Source organism: Panicum virgatum, chromosome 5K (assembly GCF_016808335.1).
Source record: "Panicum virgatum strain AP13 chromosome 5K, P.virgatum_v5, whole genome shotgun sequence".
Lineage (NCBI taxonomy): Eukaryota > Viridiplantae > Streptophyta > Magnoliopsida > Poales > Poaceae > Panicum > Panicum virgatum.
This window is the reverse complement of record NC_053140.1, coordinates 38,312,764-38,332,781: the sequence shown is the minus strand read 5'-3', so window position 1 is coordinate 38,332,781 and position 20,018 is coordinate 38,312,764. Positions and strand designations below refer to the sequence as shown.

Below are 20,018 nucleotides of genomic sequence, written 5' to 3'. Positions count from 1 at the left end.
AACACCTCGGTACAAGTGCAGTGAGGAGAAAAATCTTAGAATCCGTTCTAGACTAGCGAGTAATGTATAGCTAGAGGGTGTTTTTCTACTGTTCATTGATTTTAGTATTATTTTTGCTAGCGATAACGGCGGCCATTGGAGGAGGCCTAAGCGCTAAAAAAATTTTGGACTGAATTGGCACAGGTCCCGAACTGCCGCTGATGCAATAAAGCAACAGCGTTCTCAAAAATTCAGATTATTTCTCTTTGTCAATCAATCAAACAAAAAATAAATTTGTTTGGTACAGTACAAAAGAAGCTCTCCGTCTATGAGGCGGTGGGGTGGCAAGCCCAGATAGATCACAACATTTTTCGTGCGCTACGCGACCAGCTGGATTCAAACCCACAACCTCCCACTAAAGTGTAAGCTTCTTTAACTCTGTACCATATTCTTATTTGTGCCTATACTCTGTTTTCTTTCTCCACATATTGTACTAAATCAAGTGTAAATTGCTTGTTTGAAGCCCTAAACGAATTCAAATAAAAAAATTGTAAACTATAAAGTTTCATAACTATTTGATATCTACAACTTTTATTTTGACTATTTCCCAACCAAAGTCATTTATCAAATTTAAATTTAACTTTGCCATGTGCCAAATCAAGAGCACAGGGCAAAGTCTCTAGTCATTTGCCGGGTGTCTTGATCTGGCACACGACAAAACCTTTTTTTTTCATTTTTCATGTTCCCTTCTTCATGCACTCCAGAGTATCCGGACATATACTGGAAGTACCCGGGTTGTCAAACAGATGTCCGAACACATATCCGGAGTATCTGGATATATACTTGGAATATCTAGGTGTCGGTGTCCTGACCCGGCGGTCCAGACCCAACTAGTGATGATGCTGCGTGTTCCTCGTCCCAGATGGTTGATGCAAGAGGCAACACAGTCACGCACGGGTTTATCCTGGTTCCGGCCGCGGGGTCGTACGTCCAGCAAAGGAGTGTGCGAGAGCACTGTACTGTCTTGCACCGGGGGTGCCTGTAGTAGGGGGTACAAGCGAGGCGAGAGAGGGAGGGAAGCTCCCAGGTCTCTGCTAGAGGAAGAGTTGATTGAGGCGGGTGCAAATATCGGGGCTCAGAAGAGCGTATGTGCTCTGTGAGTAGTGCTGAGTGTTGTGTTCTACCGGATGGATCCACCCCCTAAGATAAAGTCGGTCTCCTTCTTTTATAGACACAAGGAGGGGCGGTGTACTTGCACAGGAGATCGTGGAAGTCATCGTCTTTTCCCCGAATCGCGGGGGTGCAGTGGTCGAGCACTGTAGAAAGTATATCGTGGGGTATGGCGTCTGGCGTGGCAGTCGTCCTGGGCATCGTCCTTGGCCTTGCGGAGATCGCGCCGACGCCCTTGTAGCTCCAGCGGGCGGCGTGGTCGTTGCTGTAGGGGGTACCGTCCTCCAGGCGTGGCGTGGCGACGTTCCGAGGGTCCTATGGGCCAGGGTCTTGTCCTGGTCAAGGCCGGAACCGCTTCTGAGGGTCGTGCCCATGCCATTCGAGGGTTCCGCGGAGGGGATAGTTTGAAGGAGGTGTGGGGAGTTGGCAGTACAGTGGCTGGAGCAGTGCCGAGCATGTCTTGCGCTGCGTCGCAGGTTCCCACAGTGTCGCCACAGCGTCCGGAATGGCGGAGCAGTGACCGGAGTTGGCGGACGGGGCTCCGGTCACAGCCACTATGCGAAGTGGCGGCCTGACGCCATCCGACCCGGATGCTGCGGAGGAGTGGTTGGAATTTAATGCCTCCGTACAGCGGGCGGGTGAGCAGAAAGGCCGTTTGTCCTTCCTGCCGAGGGGTGGCCTCGAGCGAGGCGGAGACGCGGGGCGCGGTCGAGGGCCTCGGCGGGGAGCCCTCGAGCGAGGCGGAGATCGCCTTGCGGGTTCGAGGGGGCTTGGAGGGGCCGCACTGTGTACGTGGGCCGCGTATTGGGCTTCTTTGAGTCCGTTCATTTCTTCCAGATTGGAAGGAGGCTATAGGCTTTTGTGGGCCCGGTTGCCTAACATGTGTTTGCGTTTTTAGGGCGATTTTAGTCCCCTGGTTAGGGTGCCCCTAATCATGGTACCCGACACCAGGTTGTTGATCGGATGTCCGAACACATGTCTGGAGTATCCGGACATATACCTGGAGTATCCGGGTCGACGATCGGATGTCTGAACGCATGTCCGTGGCTTTTCGCGTGTATATTCGCGTGACTAGTAACTTGCGACGTGCGATCGCGTGGCTGCAATGCAGCACATATTTTGCCACTTGTGCCTCACATTTTAACCGTTGTGCACTGATTAGGCGCTAAATCGTTTCCATAACGTACATGTTTAACTAAATTTGATTGAATGAACTTTAAATATTTGCAAAAGTCACTCAACAATTCATGTTTGATGATTCTATTAAAAAAATATTATTTCATGCAGTTATAGCTCAATTTCAACGTATATCACATGATACTGTTTAATTGCAAAAAAAAGTTAAAATTATCAAACGTATCTGAAAAATTACCAAAATTTGGCATAAAAGAATCTAAGTTGTGTATTGCAAATACAAAAAAATTTGAGGTCAAACCCCAATTCGCCCGTCACTTTAACTCAAAATCTGAACGACTCCACTTTAACTCTTGGATCTTCTCGGGAGATGCTTCAATTTGTAAGGCGTGTACGTGACAACTAGTGCGACGAACCCTTCTCAAATTTTTACCGCAGCTTTCACGTATGAAATCATGATATCATGACAAAATTTATGATTTTCAGACTTCATTTAATTTTTATAGAATTTTAAAACGATTCGTCCACACGTTCGTAGTCATGGTTCATTAGCAAGATGTTCAAAATTTCCTTTCATATCATAGATGTATGATTGATACAAGGTCTTGGATTGCAGGCACTTGCCCCAGGTTTAGATAATAAGGTGTTTGACGACTGGTGGGACAATTTAAGCAACAAGTTGTCTGGTCAAGTTCGAAAAGGAGCTAATTCTCTAGTTACCTTGGGGGCTTGCAATTTGTGCAATCACCGAAATCGGTGTGTCTTTGATGGGGCTGTTCCTAACTTAAACAGTCTATTGTCGGCAACTAGGGAAGATCGACACCAGTGGTCTATTGCTGGGGCTAGAGGAGTTTCCTTCCTCCTCGCCCTGGCTCCTACGACTTCCTAATCTTGGGGGTCCGGTCTAGCTTTGGTCCTGTTGTGTTTTTTAATAGAGTGGAAAGAGTTTTCTATACTTTATAAGGAGTGTTACGGTCCCTCCATTTCTGCAACCCTTGGGGGGGGGGGAGGGGGGTGTTCCCCCTTTTTTTCTTCTTAATATAAATGAAGCATAGTTCTCCTGCACTTTCCAGAAAAAATATTTAACATCTTAATATGCCTTAAAGAAATAAAGGACCAAAAACAAGTATAATGAAAAAGGCCATAATAAATCACATGCAGCCATGACCGAATATAAGAGACCTGTGTTTTATCAACCCAGCAATTAAAAGCAGACATTATCTCATATCTGCTACTTACGCCCTTATATTTTCTGATCATTTCTTTTGGGTCTAGACTGTTGTGCAAAGGCAATCATATAGGCATCAAATATAAACCAAAACTCAAGATGTATGATTGTCATTGCTGACAATGAAATGTAGAAACAAAATGAAGATTTCATATGTTGGGTAGAACTTGAATGGACATTACTTTGGAAACTTGTGGCATCTCAATAAAAAAGCAAGCTGAGCGAGGTTGGGTAAAATCACAGCAGCCTGCACAAAATTGGAGTAATCACTGGATAAAGCAGATATGTAGATGGGTACACATTCACCATGCACATTCCACAATCAAGATTATATGTTGACTGATTTCGTTCCAAGCATTGCTTACTGTGATCAGTGACTAATCATTGAATAAATGTACATGCTCCTATCACATGGTAAGCCAGGCATTTCATAATGGTACTTTTTTTTATAAAGTTCGTAATGGTACTTGAAACACCTCAGAAAAAAGGAAGTCCTGTAAGTACAGAGACTGGCTACCTGGTAGCTCTAGAACCAAAACAACAAATGCATCTCCTTTACACCACTTTGACATCTACAGCATTACTGCTGATCGGCAAAACAAACAGCAACTGTTCTCACATTGGTTGTAGAAGACAATTTATCCAGAATAGTTCATTCAAGAGAGAAGATTTACTTATACAACAGTACAATGCATATCTTGAGTTAATGATTTGTCTAGTCACATTGCTGCCATACAGATCAACACACAGCAAACATCATAGATTCAGAACCAAGGCTTATGCACAAACTCTGAACCTTCGCTAAAATAAGGAGGCTACCACAAAGTTATCAAGAAAAATATAAATATCAGATGACAAACAGATGATACACATCATCTTTGTATTTTACAAAAAAAGAAGTTTTTTACAACACCACATACAGGCTAAGCTGTTTTCATTTTCAAATACAATTTCTGTCCAAGTATTCGGAGATCAATTTCTTCAAACCTTCATACCAATGTAGGTCACACTTAGAACCACCACACCTGCAATTTTTTTCTTAATATTTAATTTTGTATAGTTCAAGGAAACAGATATTAACAATTATCACGAAATAGAGAAAGAATCTAACCAATGGTAATAAGGTTGGTTCATAAAACTTATCAAAACTCTAAGCATACAGTCAAATAGACACATGACAAGAAAGAATGTAACCCACAGCACCTCTTTTCGTATATCTAATGTAACCATTTAATGTATGAAGCCTTTGTTATGTTAGCTAACAAAATGAACTCCATCCTTTTAAAGTCCAAATTTAAGATGTCCAGTTTAACATGTACCAATCTCAAACACTAACTGCATATTTTACTTTTTCACTAGTATCATCATAATCCTGATCTACTGGGTAGAGCAAAGAATAGAAGAATAACATCATAAATACAACTAGTACAAGTGGACAACAAATTTATATCAAGTTATATATCATACCTAGTTACTCATGCCCGGTGCCACCTTGTATAATTGCAAAGTGCCTGTAGTTTCCTACTAAAGATGAAGGCCATGCCATGATGTAGGGATGGAAATGACGGGCATAGAAAGTCCTCGGGAACAGCTTCTCCAGCTCCATTGTTTCAATGCATAGTGAAAGCACCACCTCTGTTGTGATCAAGTATGCAAAGCCACCCTCTACAGCGACAACTTGCAGTCTATTGTCATTCGCCGACTCTGCCTCATAGTGGACCATGCCAACCAAAATCCATCTCTTAACACCATCATCGCCAACTCTGTCCTTCAACACACCAATGCTGAACCCAATACAATAAACAATGCAAGGCTCGCCATCCTTAGTCTCTCCAACAGCATAGAAGCAATCCTGCTGACCCTTCAAGTATGGAGGGAGCTCAAAAACAGAGAACTCCATCGTTGCAGTGTCCAGAGTCAGCATGTGCTTCTCGTTCTTGAAAGGCCAGTACAGAAGGCCATTGGCTTGCATCCCCCATCGAAGCCACCAGTTGTTAGCATCATGCGCCGGCACCCTCTCTGTGATTTCCACCCACGGGAGAAAACTCCAATCCCTTGTTTCCGACGAGAAGACCACCAGCTGCACCCTGGATATATCACAAAGAAGCCAGACAACTCGGAATGACATGGGTTCCTCATCTGAGGAAAGTAGATGCACGCCGAGCCGCAGAGGTCCGTCCCTAGAGCACATGTCAAAGGGAATGTGAATGTAGTCCGGGGGGCACTGTCGGGCAAAGGGGTTGACGATGGCGAGCAGCCCGGCGACCCTGTTCATGAGGACGATGCGGCCGTCGCGGCAGTCGACGACGCGCCAGCGGAGGGGCGCATCGCTCGCGCAACTGTTGGGCTCCAGGAGGGGAGTGAGGAAGAAGTCTCCGCCGCGGATGGCCGCGAGCACGTCCCGGTCGCGGCGGTGGGCGGAGACGAAGGGCGGGAGGGCATCGCGGTCGGGATCCTCGAAGATCCCGAGGAGGGGCGCCGGGTGGAGCTCGCGGAAGCTGCGGCGGAAGGACGGAGAGGAGGCCACCGCGCGGCGCCACGCCCGGCATGTGAGGGCGGCGCGGATGAGCGTCGCGAGGGATGGGAGGCGGAGGAAGATGGTGAGGAGGAGGTCCTCGCCGAGGGATTCGATGGTGGTGGTGGGGCTCGATTGCTTTGGGGATTTCGCCGGCGGCGGCTGGGTTGGATCACCGCCGCCGGACATGGCGACGAACGAACAGAATTCAGTCTCAAACTTCTCAAGAAATCTTTCTTTTAGCTCATTTCTATAAAACTGGACTTGTGCAGTTGTGCTTGGAAAAAGTCCTCCCTCAACTAATTACCGTACTCCTCCGACTAGAAAACTATTGAAACCGGCCAATTTGCCACTCTGAACTTCAAAACGGTTTTGGCTGACGTAGTGCTACGTCAGCTATCCTACGTGGCAAGACGTCAGCCTAGAGAGAGGTAAATTGAACTTCTTGGTAATTTGGGCAGATCCCTTAAATTTTATAAAAAAAATTGTAGAAACATTTAAAAAAAAATCAAATACTTTTCAGGAATAAATGTACATTTAAAAAAACTAAAATGTTATTTAATATTATGAAAATCAAAGAAAGTTTGTTTAAGTCAAAAAAATATGAGGCCATGTTTATGAAAATCATAGAAAGTTTGTTTAAGTCAAAAAACGTCAGTATTTTAAATGTACATTTATTCTAGAAAAAAATTGGATTTTTTGAAAAAGAATATTTCTATAATATTTTAGTCTGAAGGATGAAAATGGATCTGGACTGGAATTTTTTTAATTTTAATTCTTTTTAATTTAATATTTTAATAATAATCCGTCCAGATCTAAATTTTCAAGAAATAGCCTTTTTGGTCACGCCAAGTCCCGCGGCGCGACTCCCTGAAGGGTCACGCCACATGCTTCGGCGCGACCGAGCTGCCACCCTGTGTGCCAGCGAGCCTGACGTGGCAAGGTTGAGTCACGCCACATGCTTTGGGCTAACGTGGCAAGGTTGAGTCACGCCACATGCTTTGGCCTGACGTGGCAAGGTTGAGTCACGTCACATGCTTTGGCGCGACTGAGTCGCGCCATGCGCTGTGGCACAACTCAGCCTAATATAGATCTGTCCAGACAACATTCTCTTCCTTCTTCTCACATTCCTTTTTCCTTCACTCCCCACTCGACCCGGCCTCCATGGCGTCGCCCCTCCCTCTCCCCCTCTAGATCCACTATATTCTCTACCCGATTCGAAAAGGAAAAGAAGGGAAACCAATCCTTAAAGGTAACTTCTCCATTTTAACCGATTGATTTTCCTTCATTTCGCGAATTTTTAGGATTTGATTTGGTTAGAGTTTTGTAGGGTTTGAGTTGAAATGGGGATTGAATACGAATTGGGTCATGTTGCGTCCGCTAAGCTTGGCATAGGGCAAGCTAAGATGAGTGCAAAGTTGGAGAGCGAGGAGATGGTAAGAGAGGTTAAAGGGGGTCGCCATTGACGGCAGCAATAATGACGATGACTGTGGTGATGACGAGTTGCTTTACGACGACAATTCTGACTAGGTGAAGAAAGTATCTTTTGGTGCACATGGACCTTGTTTATCTATCATGGACTGCTGTAATTTGATTTTTTCTTGTATTGGACTTGTAATGTGCACTTTGTAGTCATCTATTGGTACTACTATTATTAGACGTGTAATGGATGACACTTTGTGCAATGGAGTATATTGTAATGTTCTATTAAACTGGTAATGTGATATCTACAATCTTGTGATGGGCAATCAAATATCTTGTTTTGCAAGGAGTCGGGCCATTTCTGTTGGCACCAAAGTATCTTGAGCCAAATCTGGTCGGCACCAATGCGAGGAAGTCGCGCCATTTCCCTCGGCGTGACTAATTGGCGCGTAATTACCCTACTCCAGATCTGACTCCTTTACGAGTCGCGCCAAGTGGCTTGGTGCGACTCCTCAAAAGAGTCACGCCATTTCCAGCGGCGCGACTCAGCGAGGACTCGTGCTAACCTTTGACCCCGACCAAATTTGGCCCAGGTCAAATTTTTTGCTAACTAGTCACGCCAAGATAAATGACGCGACTACTGATAACTAAAAAGAGTATGAAAATAAAACATAACAACAATTTGAAAAGCAAACATAGTAAAGGAAGTGATATGCTGAGTTTGGCTTCTCATAAGAAAATCAAGGCCAAAACATCTATCATTTAAAAAATTGATCTCCACAGTGTTACAGACTTGAAATAGCACCATACTAATAATCTTAAATAGGTACACCCAGGCATACAACAAGTGAACATGGGCACTGAGTTACATAATCCTACAATTTAAATGTAGACAGAGTAAAATAATTAGTCATTTGTGGACTGGTCCTGATAATGACTTCCCATGCACAGGAGTTATCGTCAGTAGTGGCACAAAAGGAGCCAGATAGTTAGGATCTGCATCCTTTGAGCTTGATGTGTCCTTAGACTCCTCGCTGACGATGTCTTGAGGTGGTGCCTCCTTACCCCTCGTAGGAGGGGTTGTAATACCGAGAGCCCTTTGTTGGCCGTGACATCCTCCTATGAAAGAGAATTTATTCAATATATGTATAGCTAATCACAATCATTAAGTATCAGAAATGGAAATAATATTGCAAATACGGCACCTGTAGATGATGTGGCCAACAAAGTTGTTCTACTCGTGCTCCTTCCACCACGATAGCGCAATCCAGAAGGTTCATCTTGATCGGCCTCATTATGAAAACGTCCAAGTTGTTGCCCCTCCAAGTTGTTCCACCAATATAGAGTATTATATAGTCAAAATTAGCCAATTACTATTATTTTTTATTCTTCTTGCTGCAAATGACTATTACTCCCACTTTTACATAGTGACAACACAAGGGAGGACATAAAAACATGCTAAATCCCATCTGGATGATTGAAATCATACCCTAAACATCTACACACTTATCCAGCCTTGTTTGTGGACAACAGAGAGATACATGTAAGCAAATCTGCATCAGTCTTTAAATTTGTAAACACTCAATTTTCAAGATTGATATATTTGGTTTTCAAGCAGTAAAACAAATAGAAGAGAGGAAGCCAGAGGGAGACGACCAGCTGAGAGAGAAGGGGGCATCGGGGAGGGGCGGGCCGCACGACCGTTGGAGAGGCCTGGCATCGGCGGCGGGGCGCGACCGGACTGGAGGTCGGTGTTGGAGGCGGGACGGCGTCGGCAAGAGGGGTGCCCTTCGCGCACCCACAGCAGGCCAGTGGCACCGACGCAGGCAGGAGGGGTGGCCTCAGCGCTAGCTAGACAGGGCCACGGGCGGGACCCGACTGCGATCGGAGGCGCAGGTGGCGGCGGCCGAAAGCGCCAAGGAGCCTAGCGAATTGTTGGGCCTATTTCAACTCAAATCCTAAAAAAAAAACCTAACCAACTCAAACCCTAAAAAATCCACGAAATGGAGGAAAACCAATCGGTTAGAATGGAGGAGTTACCTTCAATGATCGGTTTTCCTTCGTTTCCCGTTCGAATCGGGTGGAGGATGGAGTGGATCTATGGAGGGAGAGGGAGGGGCGACGCCATGGAGATCGGGTCGAGTGGGGAGTGGAGGAGGAGAAAGAGAAGGCTGTCGGGGCAGACCTATATTAGGCTGAGTCACGTCACGATGCATGGCGCGACTCAGCCTTGCCACGTCAACCAGCGTGGCAGCTCGGTCGCGCCGAAGTATTTGGCGTGACTTTTCAGGGAGTCGCGCCACAGGACTTGGTGCGACCAAAAGGACTAGTTCTTGGAAATTTAGATATGGACGAGTTATTATTAAAATATTAGATTAAAAAGAATTAAAATAAAAAAATTCCCTGGACTGAGCGGCATGGCCCAAACTCTTTTGACTCGCAATATAGGCCCAGATCACATTCACAAAGGTTTACTGGGAAGCAATCGAGTTTTCTATTTTTATTTTTCCTTCATTTTTGCTTTCTCCCTGCCAATTCGTGTGCAGAAAAGTTTGTGTGCTGCCTTTTATCTTGCACTGATTTTATTAAAATATTAGAAACATAATAAAATACAAACTGAAAGATTTGTAACCTAACCTGCACTGATTTGCATAAAAGTAAACTATTTGTACAAGTGCGGCATCAATTATTACGATTTGGCGTATGATGATGAATTACGATTTGTACAAGTGCGGCAACTAAAATACAAGTATCGGCCAAGGTGCAAATTTTTTACTTTGTATTTTATTTTAATTCAGTCCTCCCCCACTAGCTATCACCACTTAGTAATTTTACAATGATTGAAAAAAATAGGAGCCGTCTATCTGATAAAATCATATTGTGGTAAAGGCAGAAAGTACCCAGAAGTACCTAGGGTAAAGTATCCGATACTTCCAAAATGTGAGACCAAGTACCAAAATAAGTGGGACCAAGTATTGATTTAATTTAATTTCTATAGATCAACGATTCAGAAAAATTTAAGGGAATAAGTACCTAATAGTACTGTTTAGTACTTTACAATCATTGTAAAAGAGTTCAATGAAAATAAGGTGTTGAGAACCCCTCTAGTATTTTTGAGCTTTTCTCTTTATTAAAATTAAAAACACATCTCAACTAAAAACTTTAGGAATAATCTATTTGCCGATAGGAGAATACTTTAAAAATATAAACTCATTCCGACTAAAACTTTTTTAAAAAACTTTTTCATGAAAGTGAATTTTTTTAGGGCATTTCCAAAAGGGAATTAACTTCCAAAAAATGTTAAAGAAGGGATCATTAGAAAAGTATTAGAACATGGGAAAAAAGCAAACCTTCAACACACATCTACACTCTCTATTCCAAATTATAGTTCATTTAACTTTTTAATTTTAAATTTGACCACTCGTCTTGTTTAAAAGTTTGTATAAAATATTATTTTTTGTTATGGCTTGCTTTTTATTAATAAAAATTCTTTAATAATAATTTAAATTTAACTATATGTATAAATTTTTTAAATAAAATGAATGATCAAATTTAAAATTAGAAAAATTAAACAAATTATAATTTTGAAAGGGCAGCTTTGCAACAGACGACAGGCCAGACACTGCACTCTGTGATCGTGCAAATGAACTCCATCCAAACAACACAAAGAAAGGGGGTAAAATCTCGGTAGAGAAATCGCCAACAGTCGCCGCCGCCGCCGCCGCAATGAGGCGGGAGGGGTCTCCAGCCCAGCTGCCGACGGCGAAGCTCCGGAAGGAATCAAGCCCCCCAACCACCACCAGCCCCGTCCACTCCCTCACCGACGACGTCCTGCTCCAGATCTTCCTCCGCCTCCCCTCCCTCGCGACGCTCGTCCGCGCCGCCCTCGCCTGCCGGACGTGGCGGCGCGCGGTGGCCTCCTCCCCGGCCTTCCGCCGCCGCTTCCGGGAGCTCCACCCGGCGCCCCTCCTCGGCCTCTTCTTCGAGCCCCCCAGCGCCGTCCAAGACCCGGCGCTCCCGGCCTTCCCCTCCTTCGTCCCCGCCCGCCGCCGCGACCGGGACCTGGCCGCCGCCGTCCACGGCGGCGACTTCTTCCTGACATCCATCCAGGAGCACCCCGACAAGGCCCACTCCTGGGAGATCCTCGACTGCCGCGGCGGATACGTCCTCCTATGTAATGGTGACCTGCTCAGTGAGGAACCAATGGCGGTTGTAAATCCTTTGGAGCGAAGGAGCGAGCTGTTCTTTGACCATCACCACAAGGACATTTCCGAAGGTTACCGTGGCTACCTAGATGTACAGAACTCTTGCTTGCTCTGCTCCGACGAAGACCCGGCATCGTTCCGGGTGTTGCGTCTTGCCCACGACGAGTCAAGGGTGAGGGCTACCGTCTTCTCCTTAGACACCAGGCAGTGGAAACTTTACCCGTGGGTTGATGTCCCAGGGCGGCCACGACTTTCAAAGTCGTGGCTTCTGAACAGCGATATGCAATCCAATGGGTTCTTGTACTGGGTTTACAAGAATCACAAGTATATGGTCACGCTGAACACGGTGACAATGGACTTTTCTGTCGAGGAGCTCCCACCATTCCTGCAGAATCGGCGCTGCAGCTTTAATGCCGGTGAAACAAGCAGTGGTACGCGTTGCATTGTCTATGCTACTGACTTCACTGTTGGTGTGATGTTGCGAAGAACAGATAGTGATGGAGTTGAGAAGTGGATGCTGGACAGGGCCACCCCATTGGACACACAGCTTGATGGGGTTCTCAGGAAACAGAAGGGCAACTATGATGAGCTACTGGTTGTGGCAGTCAGGGATGGCTTTGCATACTTGGCAACTTCAAAGAAGGTATATGATTCCCGGAACCCAAGTTGGTTCCTGTCCCTCTGCCTTGAAACAATGGAACTGGAGAATCTGTTTCAGAGGACATATGATAGTGGTGCACACCCCTATGTTATGACGTGGCCTCCTTGTTTAGTTGGTAACTATGGAATGTTTGGACTTGAAGATGGTACATGAAGTGCTTAACTTGTTGTCAATTATGTGAGGACAATAGGAGAATAACTAGTTGTTGGGAAATAGAGGCTCTGATTCAGTTTGTCAGTTTCGTCAGGCAAGTGAACTAGTTGAGCTGCAAGGTATTCGGCGCTCTTCAAGACGTTTCGGCGACTTCGTCTGGATCGTTTGATGCTCATCCAACGGCTTGTGTGAATGATATATGAATTAGCAGTTCATTTTGTTTTCAGTTAGTTACAAACTCTGTTTAATTCAGTTAATCCCTATTTTAGTTAATGACCTCGCCAACTGCTATTTAGGCTGGTCGAAGATTCTGTAATTGGTATGCAGAAAGAAAAACCCGAAGACACTGGTAGGTTAGCAGTAGCACTAGACCAAGCCGATCTGGCTTTATCCTGTATCAGATCTTATTCCTATCGTATGAATGCTACTGTAGGCCAAAACACTTGATCCCCTAAATTTCCCCTTCTTTCTCCTATTATCTGCTCTGGTTCTTCTCACTTGTAAAACCAAATTCATGTTTTTCTTTTGTTTAGTAAATTGGCATGCCAGATGCCATGAAACCTTGTTCTTTGAAGCTGTGGCATGCTGACAGGTCTGATCAAGTTTTACTCTCTGGTCAATCCTGATTACTGATATAAAAGGGGCTCTTACTTTAGATGTTCTAGTGGAGTACCTTGCACTATGGGATCTCCTCTCTGAAGCTTCTTTACAGTCAGATGAAGAAGATACACATGTGTGGCAATTCTCTGCTTCAGGTCAGTATACATCTAAATCTGCTTATGAGGCTTTGTTCATTGGAGCCACCAGTTTTGGTCCTTGGGAGAGGATTTGGAAGAGTTGGGCACCGGCAAGTGCAAGTTCTTTTTGTGGACTGCTGCACTCAATAGGTGCTGGACAGCCGATCGCTTGGCTAGAAAAGGCCTTCCCCACCCAGCTGCTTGTCCTCTTTGTGACCAGGTTCAAGAAACTATTGATCACTTGCTGGTCGTGTGCGTTTTCTCCCGGCAGGTCTGGTTCAGAGTCTTGCAACATTTCAATCTTCAGATTTTAGCTACATAGACCACTACTTCCTTCTTTGATTGGTGTGCAGCTGCAAGTTCTAGAGTGGAGGGCCAGGTCCAAAAAGGCTTAAATTCCATCATTATCTTGGCAGCTTGGTCTATCTGGAAGCACCGCAATAGTTGTGTCTTCGATGATGCCATACCTAATGTTTCATGTGTGGTTTCAGCCATCATAGAGGAGCTGTACCAGTGGTCCTTTGCCGGGGCTCGAGGAGTGTCATACCTCCTTGCCTAGGACCTTCGGGTGGTCTAGATGTTCTTTTTGTTTTTTTGGTTTTGGTCAGGTCCCACCCTTAAGTCTATCTGTAATAGTCTATAGGCGTCCGTTGTAAGGGCACGATACAGGCCCATAACTGTATCACATTGGGTTTCTACCCCCTTTTTCTTCTTAATATATTGATGCGCAGCTCTCCTGCGCGTTCGAGAAAAAAAAAACTCTCTGGTCAATCCCATAGCTTTATCTTTTGAAAGTTTTTTTTAAAAACTTTTTGCAAGGTTTGTTTATTTACCTCAAGTTAGCACTTTTCAATATGTCTAATGACTTCTGAACTTATTCTATTTCTTATGTTCACTTCAAAGTCATCTTTATTTGTTTTGTCATTATCTCTTTTGTGGGCTCCCTGTAAACTCCTTGCTCCTAAGAAAACAGGGCCAACCCTATTAAAATCTTGAGCAGTATTAGTTTCTTTTGCTTAAGTATAAGCTGCTTACAGCAAACATGAAATACTATAAAGTTGAGTCGAACCTTTACAGTTTCATATGGAATATGAGATTGGTTCCTGACGAAACTGGGTTCTGTTAATTGATTTCTCATTCTGATTTTTTCTTCTGAGAACATGCTATCGAGAATAAAAGGACTGGCCTCTTTAAGAATGACTGGAGCTTCTCAAGAATAATCAAGCATTCTTGTAGAAAATCGTGGATCTGACAAATTTGGAATTCACGAGTTAAGCAAACATGTTTTATTGTAAGCTGTCCACGATTGTTTGCCTTTTATGCATTCTTCAGACACCAGTGACGCTGATTCTTTGCCTTTTATGCATTCTTCCCGGGGCACTGTTTGCGTTGTATGCATGTTGGCAATTTTGACCTTTACAGGCAGCCTCTTCCACCTAATTGTTCAGAAATGTTTACAATTCAAGGTTACCATAACTTGAGAGGACATGAGAAGTGCTGTCTACAACATATCTTTGGCTAAATGTGGTATCAGTTCTGGCTTCTAGATTGTGTCTTGCATTCCTCTGTTCAAGATGCTACCACGCTTGGCTTGTGTCTTGCATCCCTCTGGATTCTGTCTTGCCGCCATTCTATGGTTTCGCCACTTCCTTGAGCATCGGTCAGAATGTCCCCAGATACAGATTGCATTGCATCAACTGTGCTCCTTTCATGTGGCCATCACCTGGGCCTCAGACCTGAATGAGCGAGGCAGCAGGAATAAGGTGGAGGCGATGATAAGGAGACAAGACAGCTCATGTTTGGTCTAAAGTTGGCTTCCCTGGAAATAAATCCGTGTCATTTTCGTTTGCGATCTACACCAATCTTTTTACTTGCCTAACTCACGTCGTAATGTTACAACCATAAAGCTTCATTTTAGTTGGTCTTTTATTTGTCTCCAGTCGATGCATCTCTTGTGTGGACTATAAATCTGCATCCGCTTATGCAGTATTTTCCGCAATTCTTTTGAGAGGGTGAGCATAGAACAGTATCAGCTTTCGCCTCCAGCAGTCATATGAACTACAGAACAGGCCACATGCCATTAAGAGTTTTAGCGCCCAAGATAAACTATACCCGTCAGATTTCCTTGTCTCATGGCACACCTTGAGTGCTGCCAGTTCCAAGCCTAGACACAGGCTACACTTCATAGCAAACCATTAACTTGTCATAAGCCTCAGCTTCCTATCCAGAAACTCAAATTGTGGCCACAACCATCACCGGCACTCCCCACTACCAAAGCAGGATTGCAATTGCAGCGTGTGCAGGCGTGCTATACAAGCAGTGCTTAGCAGATGAAAGATGACATTACTCTACTTCAACAGTCCTTCCTTAGCATCAGATGATCCATATTATGAGATCCAAATTATATTCAAGCTCTTACCAAAATCACAATAGAGTGGGCAACACAATATTTTGTCCTCTGCCTAACACTGCAGCATATTTCAGTTTTCAAAAGTTCAGTCCAAGTAGAAGTAGGATACCTCAAGAATTATAAGTCCAAGTACAAAATTGTACATCAGCAAAATAAGTCGATTACCTCATTACATTTTCTCCAAATTTTTATGTATTGTGCTTCTAAGATAATTGCAGGAATTGTAGTGGACAGAAAGTTGGTTAAGGAATCACGCAAGCAAATATATCATTCAGAAATGATGTAGATGTCTACTATACTGCCATGTTTCATAGCTACTGAGTACCACATAATGATCTCAGCTTTGAGAAAGCAAGGCATGATCATTAATATGCCAGGATTACACTTGCACACAGACATTTGGGATAAATAAAAGGGGGGAAAATCCATTTTCTCTTGAAGAGCAGTATCTTACAGGCAGACCACGAAACATATCAATAATGCCACTCCCCAACACCTAACAGTAAAAGCGTAAGAAACAGACTGGGTTCAGAACTCTTAAACCAATACTGAGACATGTTAACTGGTTAAGTGATGTAATAGCTAATCCCATGCCTAGCACTGCATTTCAGTCATCAAATGTCCTCTGAAACAGTCTTTCCAATTGCATTGTTTCCAAGCACAGGGAGAGGAACCAGCATGCTTGGAAACAAACAGACAATAACATACTCCCTCCGTTTCAAAATGTAGGTCGTTTTGACTTTTCTAGATTCATATATTTTGCTATGTATCTAAACATATGTTATATCTAGGTACATATCAAACACTATGAATTTAGAAAAGCCAAAACGACCTACATTTTGGAACGGAGGGAGTAACAAAAAGACCTGGAACATGGAGAACTGGTAAGTGGATAAGTGATGACAGATGAACTCATGCCTAGGATTTATTTCAGTGACTGGGAGCATCTTCAAGTGCGAAACCCCTATAGTTGCCAACTAAAGAAGGCGGACACGCCATAATGTATGGAAGAACAGCAGTGTCATATGTCCTCCTAAACAGTCTTTCCAGTCTCATCGTTTCCAAGCATAGGGATCATGATACATTGAGGAGGTTGACACCAAATACTCTAACTTCTATCCACCCTGGGGAGGGAGAGCTGAGGGCGCCCGAAGCCTCTCGGATCGACACGTGGTGGAGAGAAGACGCCCGACGCAAGCCCTGGACTGCCGGTTCCGTTGTTTCCCCGCGCTGCTCTCGCTGCGAGTGGGGCCGCGATGGTCTGCCACACCGCCTCTCTCGCAGCGCCTCGCTTGCGTGTGGGTCCTGTCGGGGTCCAGTCCGTCTCCACGGGAGGCCGGCCGTTCCCACCTCACCTCCTTTTCGGCGCTCTCCGCGTATTCTACTCTTCTACCCGCTCGCCGGCCCGGCTGCATCTGCCAGGACGCCGATGGCGCGCTTGTACACATAGCCATCCTGGACTGCCAAAACAGACAGATCATTATGGTTAGCCACCAGTTGGTTCGGCACAGTGACGTTGGCCAATCCGACTCGAAGGACTCGTTCAAGCTCTCTGTCCAAGGGAACCACCCTGTCAAGCACCCATTTCTCCATACCATCATCCCTTGTGGGCATCAAGACACCAACGTTCAGCTGATCTGAATAGACAATACATGTTGCGCCATCCTTCGTCTCGCCAAGATGAAAGCTGGAATCCCTTAGGAAGTGAGGAAGCTCAGTGACGCAGAATTCCATCGTGGCAGTGTTAAGTGAAACTAGATACCTCTGGTCCTCGTAAACCCAGTACAGGAACCCATTGGCTTGCATGCCACGCTCATATTTAATCCAACATTCATCATCACCTGAACTCGCCGGTACGTCCACCCATGGAAGAAGTAGCCATTCCCAAGTGTCCGAAGAAAAGACGGCAGCCCGTATCCTGCGTTCGTCATGGGCAAGAAGCACCACTCGGAATGATGCAGGGTCCTCGTCAGAGAAGAGCAACTGGGGATAGACCTGGGCGTAATGGCCACGGCTACCGTCAAACAAATCCTCAGGGCTCAGATCGAAGACATCCTCAATCCGGCGCGTCAGGGGGTTGAACACGACGAGTGATCCATCATCCCAATTCATGAGGAGGACGCATCCGCGGCAGCAGTCCACCATGTTCCAGCAGGGGCCCTCGTCTGGGAGGGGTTCAACTTCACTGACTTGACGAAGCAAAGTCAGGAAGATAAACAGTATCATGAGTCTGGACGAACAGTATTCCCTACCGTAAATCACTGTAGCAGTCACTGTTCACGGGAGCACTGTTCAGAAAGGTACTGTTTTGCACTGTAGCATGGGTACTGTAGCGATCAGTCCTGTCCATCGTCTCAGAACGGCCGGAAATACACCGAAAGTCACCGCTACAGTACTAGCTGACTTTGCTTCAGTACTTCAGAGAATCCCGTTCGGTCTGGGAGGTCCTCAAGGGAGGTGAGGAAGAAGTCGCCGCCACGGACGGCGGCAGTTAGGTCCCTGTCGCGGCGGCGGGCGGGGACGAAGGTGGGGAAGCCAGGGGTGTTAGGAGTATGCACTGGACCGGGGGCCTCGAAGAAGAGGCCGAGGAGAGGCGGCGGATGGAGGGCGCGGAAGCGGCGGCGGAACGACGGGGAGGAGGCCACCGCGCGGCGCCACGCGCGGCAGGTGAGGGCGGCGCGGACGAGCGTGGCAAGGGAGGGGAGGCGGAGGAAGATCTCCAGCAGGAGGTCCTCCCCGAGCTTGTGTATGGGTGGAGCTCGGCGGGCCTTCGACCGTCGACGCTGTCGGCGGTTTTTGGGGACGCCGGTCATGGCTGCAGGTGGGTGGTCCTCGCCGAGGGAGGGGGTGATGGCGGCGGCGGCGGCGGCTAGGTCGGAGAGCTGCCGCCGGCCATTGCTGCGGAGGATGGATGCTAAAGGGTATTCCTGCGGTTTTTTATTTTTATATTTTTTATTTTCGTTTTTTACAAAAATATATTTTCGTTCTCGAAATTTACAGGAATATACTCTGGAAAATATTTGCGCGCAGGTCCATGAGGGCCGGTCGCCCGGCAGCGGGGCGGCCGGCCCTGGCCGCCCGGCTTTCCCACCCTTATATAAGGGTTGACTGGTCCCCCACCCCTCATTTGCAACACTAAAATTCCAGAAACCAAGAAAAAAGAGGGAGGGAGGGAGGGAGGGAAGGAGAGAGGCGAAGCCCTGCCGGATTTTCGAGCCGGCGACTGCAGGTAACCAAAATTCTTCTATGCTTTACAAATAGATTATGTTGTAATTATTTTTGTTGAAACAGTAGATTAGCAATCAATTTAATTATTGTTAGATGTAGTCATAATCACTCCTAACAATAATTAAATTGATTGCTAATCTACTATTTCAACAAAAATAATTACAACATAATTTATTTGTAAAGCGTAGAAGAATTTTGGTTATCTGCAGTCGCCGGCTCGAGAATCCGGCAGGGCTTCGCCTCTCTCCCTCCCTCCTTATTTTTTCTTAATTTCTGGAATTTTAGTGATACAAATGAGAGGGTGGAGGGACCAGCCAACCCTTATAAAAGGTGGGAGAGCCGGTCGCCCTGCAGCCGGGCGGCCAGGGCCGGCCGCCCCGCTGCCGGGCCACCGGCCCCTAGGGACCTGCGCGCAAATATTTTCATAAAAGTTTTTGCACAAAAGCCCCTGCCGCCCCGAGCGGGGCGACCAGGTCCCGGCCGTCCGGCAGCGGGGCGGCCGAGTATATTCTGCAAATTTCGAAAACGAAAATATATTTTTTTGTAAAAACGAAAATAAAAAATATAAAAATTAAAAAACCGCGGCATTCCTACGGTTAGGCCTATTTAAATCGCAACACATCAGTCTATGTGTAAGACTGGGCCTGGAGCCCATTTTTCCTAGACGTGGGTTGAAGCCCATTTCCAAACTGTAGCATGAAGCAAAATGGAGAGCTCGGAGTGCAAATCAGCACATGGCCCATAAGAGTTGTCGCATAATATTAAGATTTTGTTATGGAGGAGAAAATCACTTGGCCAAAGATAATTTATCAAAAACCATCAAAAAAGATAATTTATCAAAAATATATTAGGAAGCAGCCTGAACCACTGCTTTTTAATCATAATAAATATGCTAATCACCTTTTCTTTGAATGCCACAGTGCTAGAACCATTTAGCAAAATGGAGAGCTCAGAGTGCAAATCAGCGCATGGCCTTAAGAGCTGTTGCATAATATTAAGATTTTGTTATGGAGGAGAAATTCACTTGGACTAAGATAATTTATCAAAAAGATATTAAGAAGCATGTACCGCTACGTTTTAACCATAATAAATATATTAATAACCTTTTCTTTGAGAGCTGCGGTGCTAAAACTCAGATAGCGAGCCGGCTCGGCTCAGTCTAGCTCATTAAGGGCA

At 45.4% G+C, this 20,018-nt stretch overlaps 3 protein-coding genes and 1 long non-coding RNA gene across 5 annotated transcripts; 1 reads left to right on the top strand and 3 right to left on the bottom strand.

The window, feature by feature from the left end:
* Positions 1 to 4,138: 4,138 nt before the first annotated feature.
* LOC120707316 lies at positions 4,139 to 6,331 on the bottom strand. The gene is made up of 2 exons (XM_039992194.1): positions 4,979 to 6,331; positions 4,139 to 4,536 (listed from the first exon to the last, which is right to left on the bottom strand). Exon 1 carries the CDS (start codon positions 6,213 to 6,215, stop codon positions 4,983 to 4,985), a length of 1,233 nt encoding a protein of 410 aa, XP_039848128.1. The 5' UTR covers positions 6,216 to 6,331; the 3' UTR covers positions 4,139 to 4,536; positions 4,979 to 4,982.
* A 4,755-nt stretch (positions 6,332 to 11,086) lies between these two features.
* LOC120707313 lies at positions 11,087 to 12,923 on the top strand. Its single transcript, XM_039992191.1, has one exon. It carries the CDS (start codon positions 11,175 to 11,177, stop codon positions 12,465 to 12,467), a length of 1,293 nt encoding a protein of 430 aa, XP_039848125.1. The 5' UTR covers positions 11,087 to 11,174; the 3' UTR covers positions 12,468 to 12,923.
* A 2,231-nt stretch (positions 12,924 to 15,154) lies between these two features.
* LOC120707315 lies at positions 15,155 to 16,321 on the bottom strand. The gene is made up of 2 exons (XR_005688956.1): positions 15,780 to 16,321; positions 15,155 to 15,672 (listed from the first exon to the last, which is right to left on the bottom strand). It is a non-coding gene; the product is annotated as an uncharacterized LOC120707315 (long non-coding RNA).
* A 147-nt stretch (positions 16,322 to 16,468) lies between these two features.
* Positions 16,469 to 18,538, bottom strand: LOC120707314. 2 transcript variants are annotated; one of them, XM_039992192.1, is made up of 3 exons: positions 18,060 to 18,538; positions 17,059 to 17,787; positions 16,469 to 16,721 (listed from the first exon to the last, which is right to left on the bottom strand). In XM_039992192.1, exons 1-3 carry the CDS (start codon positions 18,425 to 18,427, stop codon positions 16,667 to 16,669), a joined length of 1,152 nt encoding a protein of 383 aa, XP_039848126.1. In that variant the 5' UTR covers positions 18,428 to 18,538; the 3' UTR covers positions 16,469 to 16,666. The 2 variants fall into 2 exon arrangements, with proteins under 2 accessions (XP_039848126.1, XP_039848127.1); XM_039992193.1 differs by lacking the exon at positions 16,469 to 16,721 and having other exon boundaries at positions 16,729 to 17,787.
* Positions 18,539 to 20,018: the final 1,480 nt, after the last annotated feature.

Excerpts from the sequence above, each read along its gene's own strand:
- LOC120707316 (XM_039992194.1), bottom strand. The coding sequence starts at position 6,215 with ATGTCCGGCGGCGGTGATCCAACCCAGCCGCCGCCGGCGAAATCCCCA.
- LOC120707313 (XM_039992191.1), top strand. The coding sequence starts at position 11,175 with ATGAGGCGGGAGGGGTCTCCAGCCCAGCTGCCGACGGCGAAGCTCCGG.
- LOC120707314 (XM_039992192.1), bottom strand. The coding sequence starts at position 18,427 with ATGACCGGCGTCCCCAAAAACCGCCGACAGCGTCGACGGTCGAAGGCC. Across the intron at positions 17,788-18,059 it reads TTCCTCACCTCCCTTGAGGA|CCTCCCAGACGAGGGCCCCT; the intron begins CCTCCCAGACCG and ends TGAAGTTGAACC. Across the intron at positions 16,722-17,058 it reads GCAGTCCAGGATGGCTATGT|GTATTTGGTGTCAACCTCCT; the intron begins GTACAAGCGCGC and ends ATAGAAGTTAGA.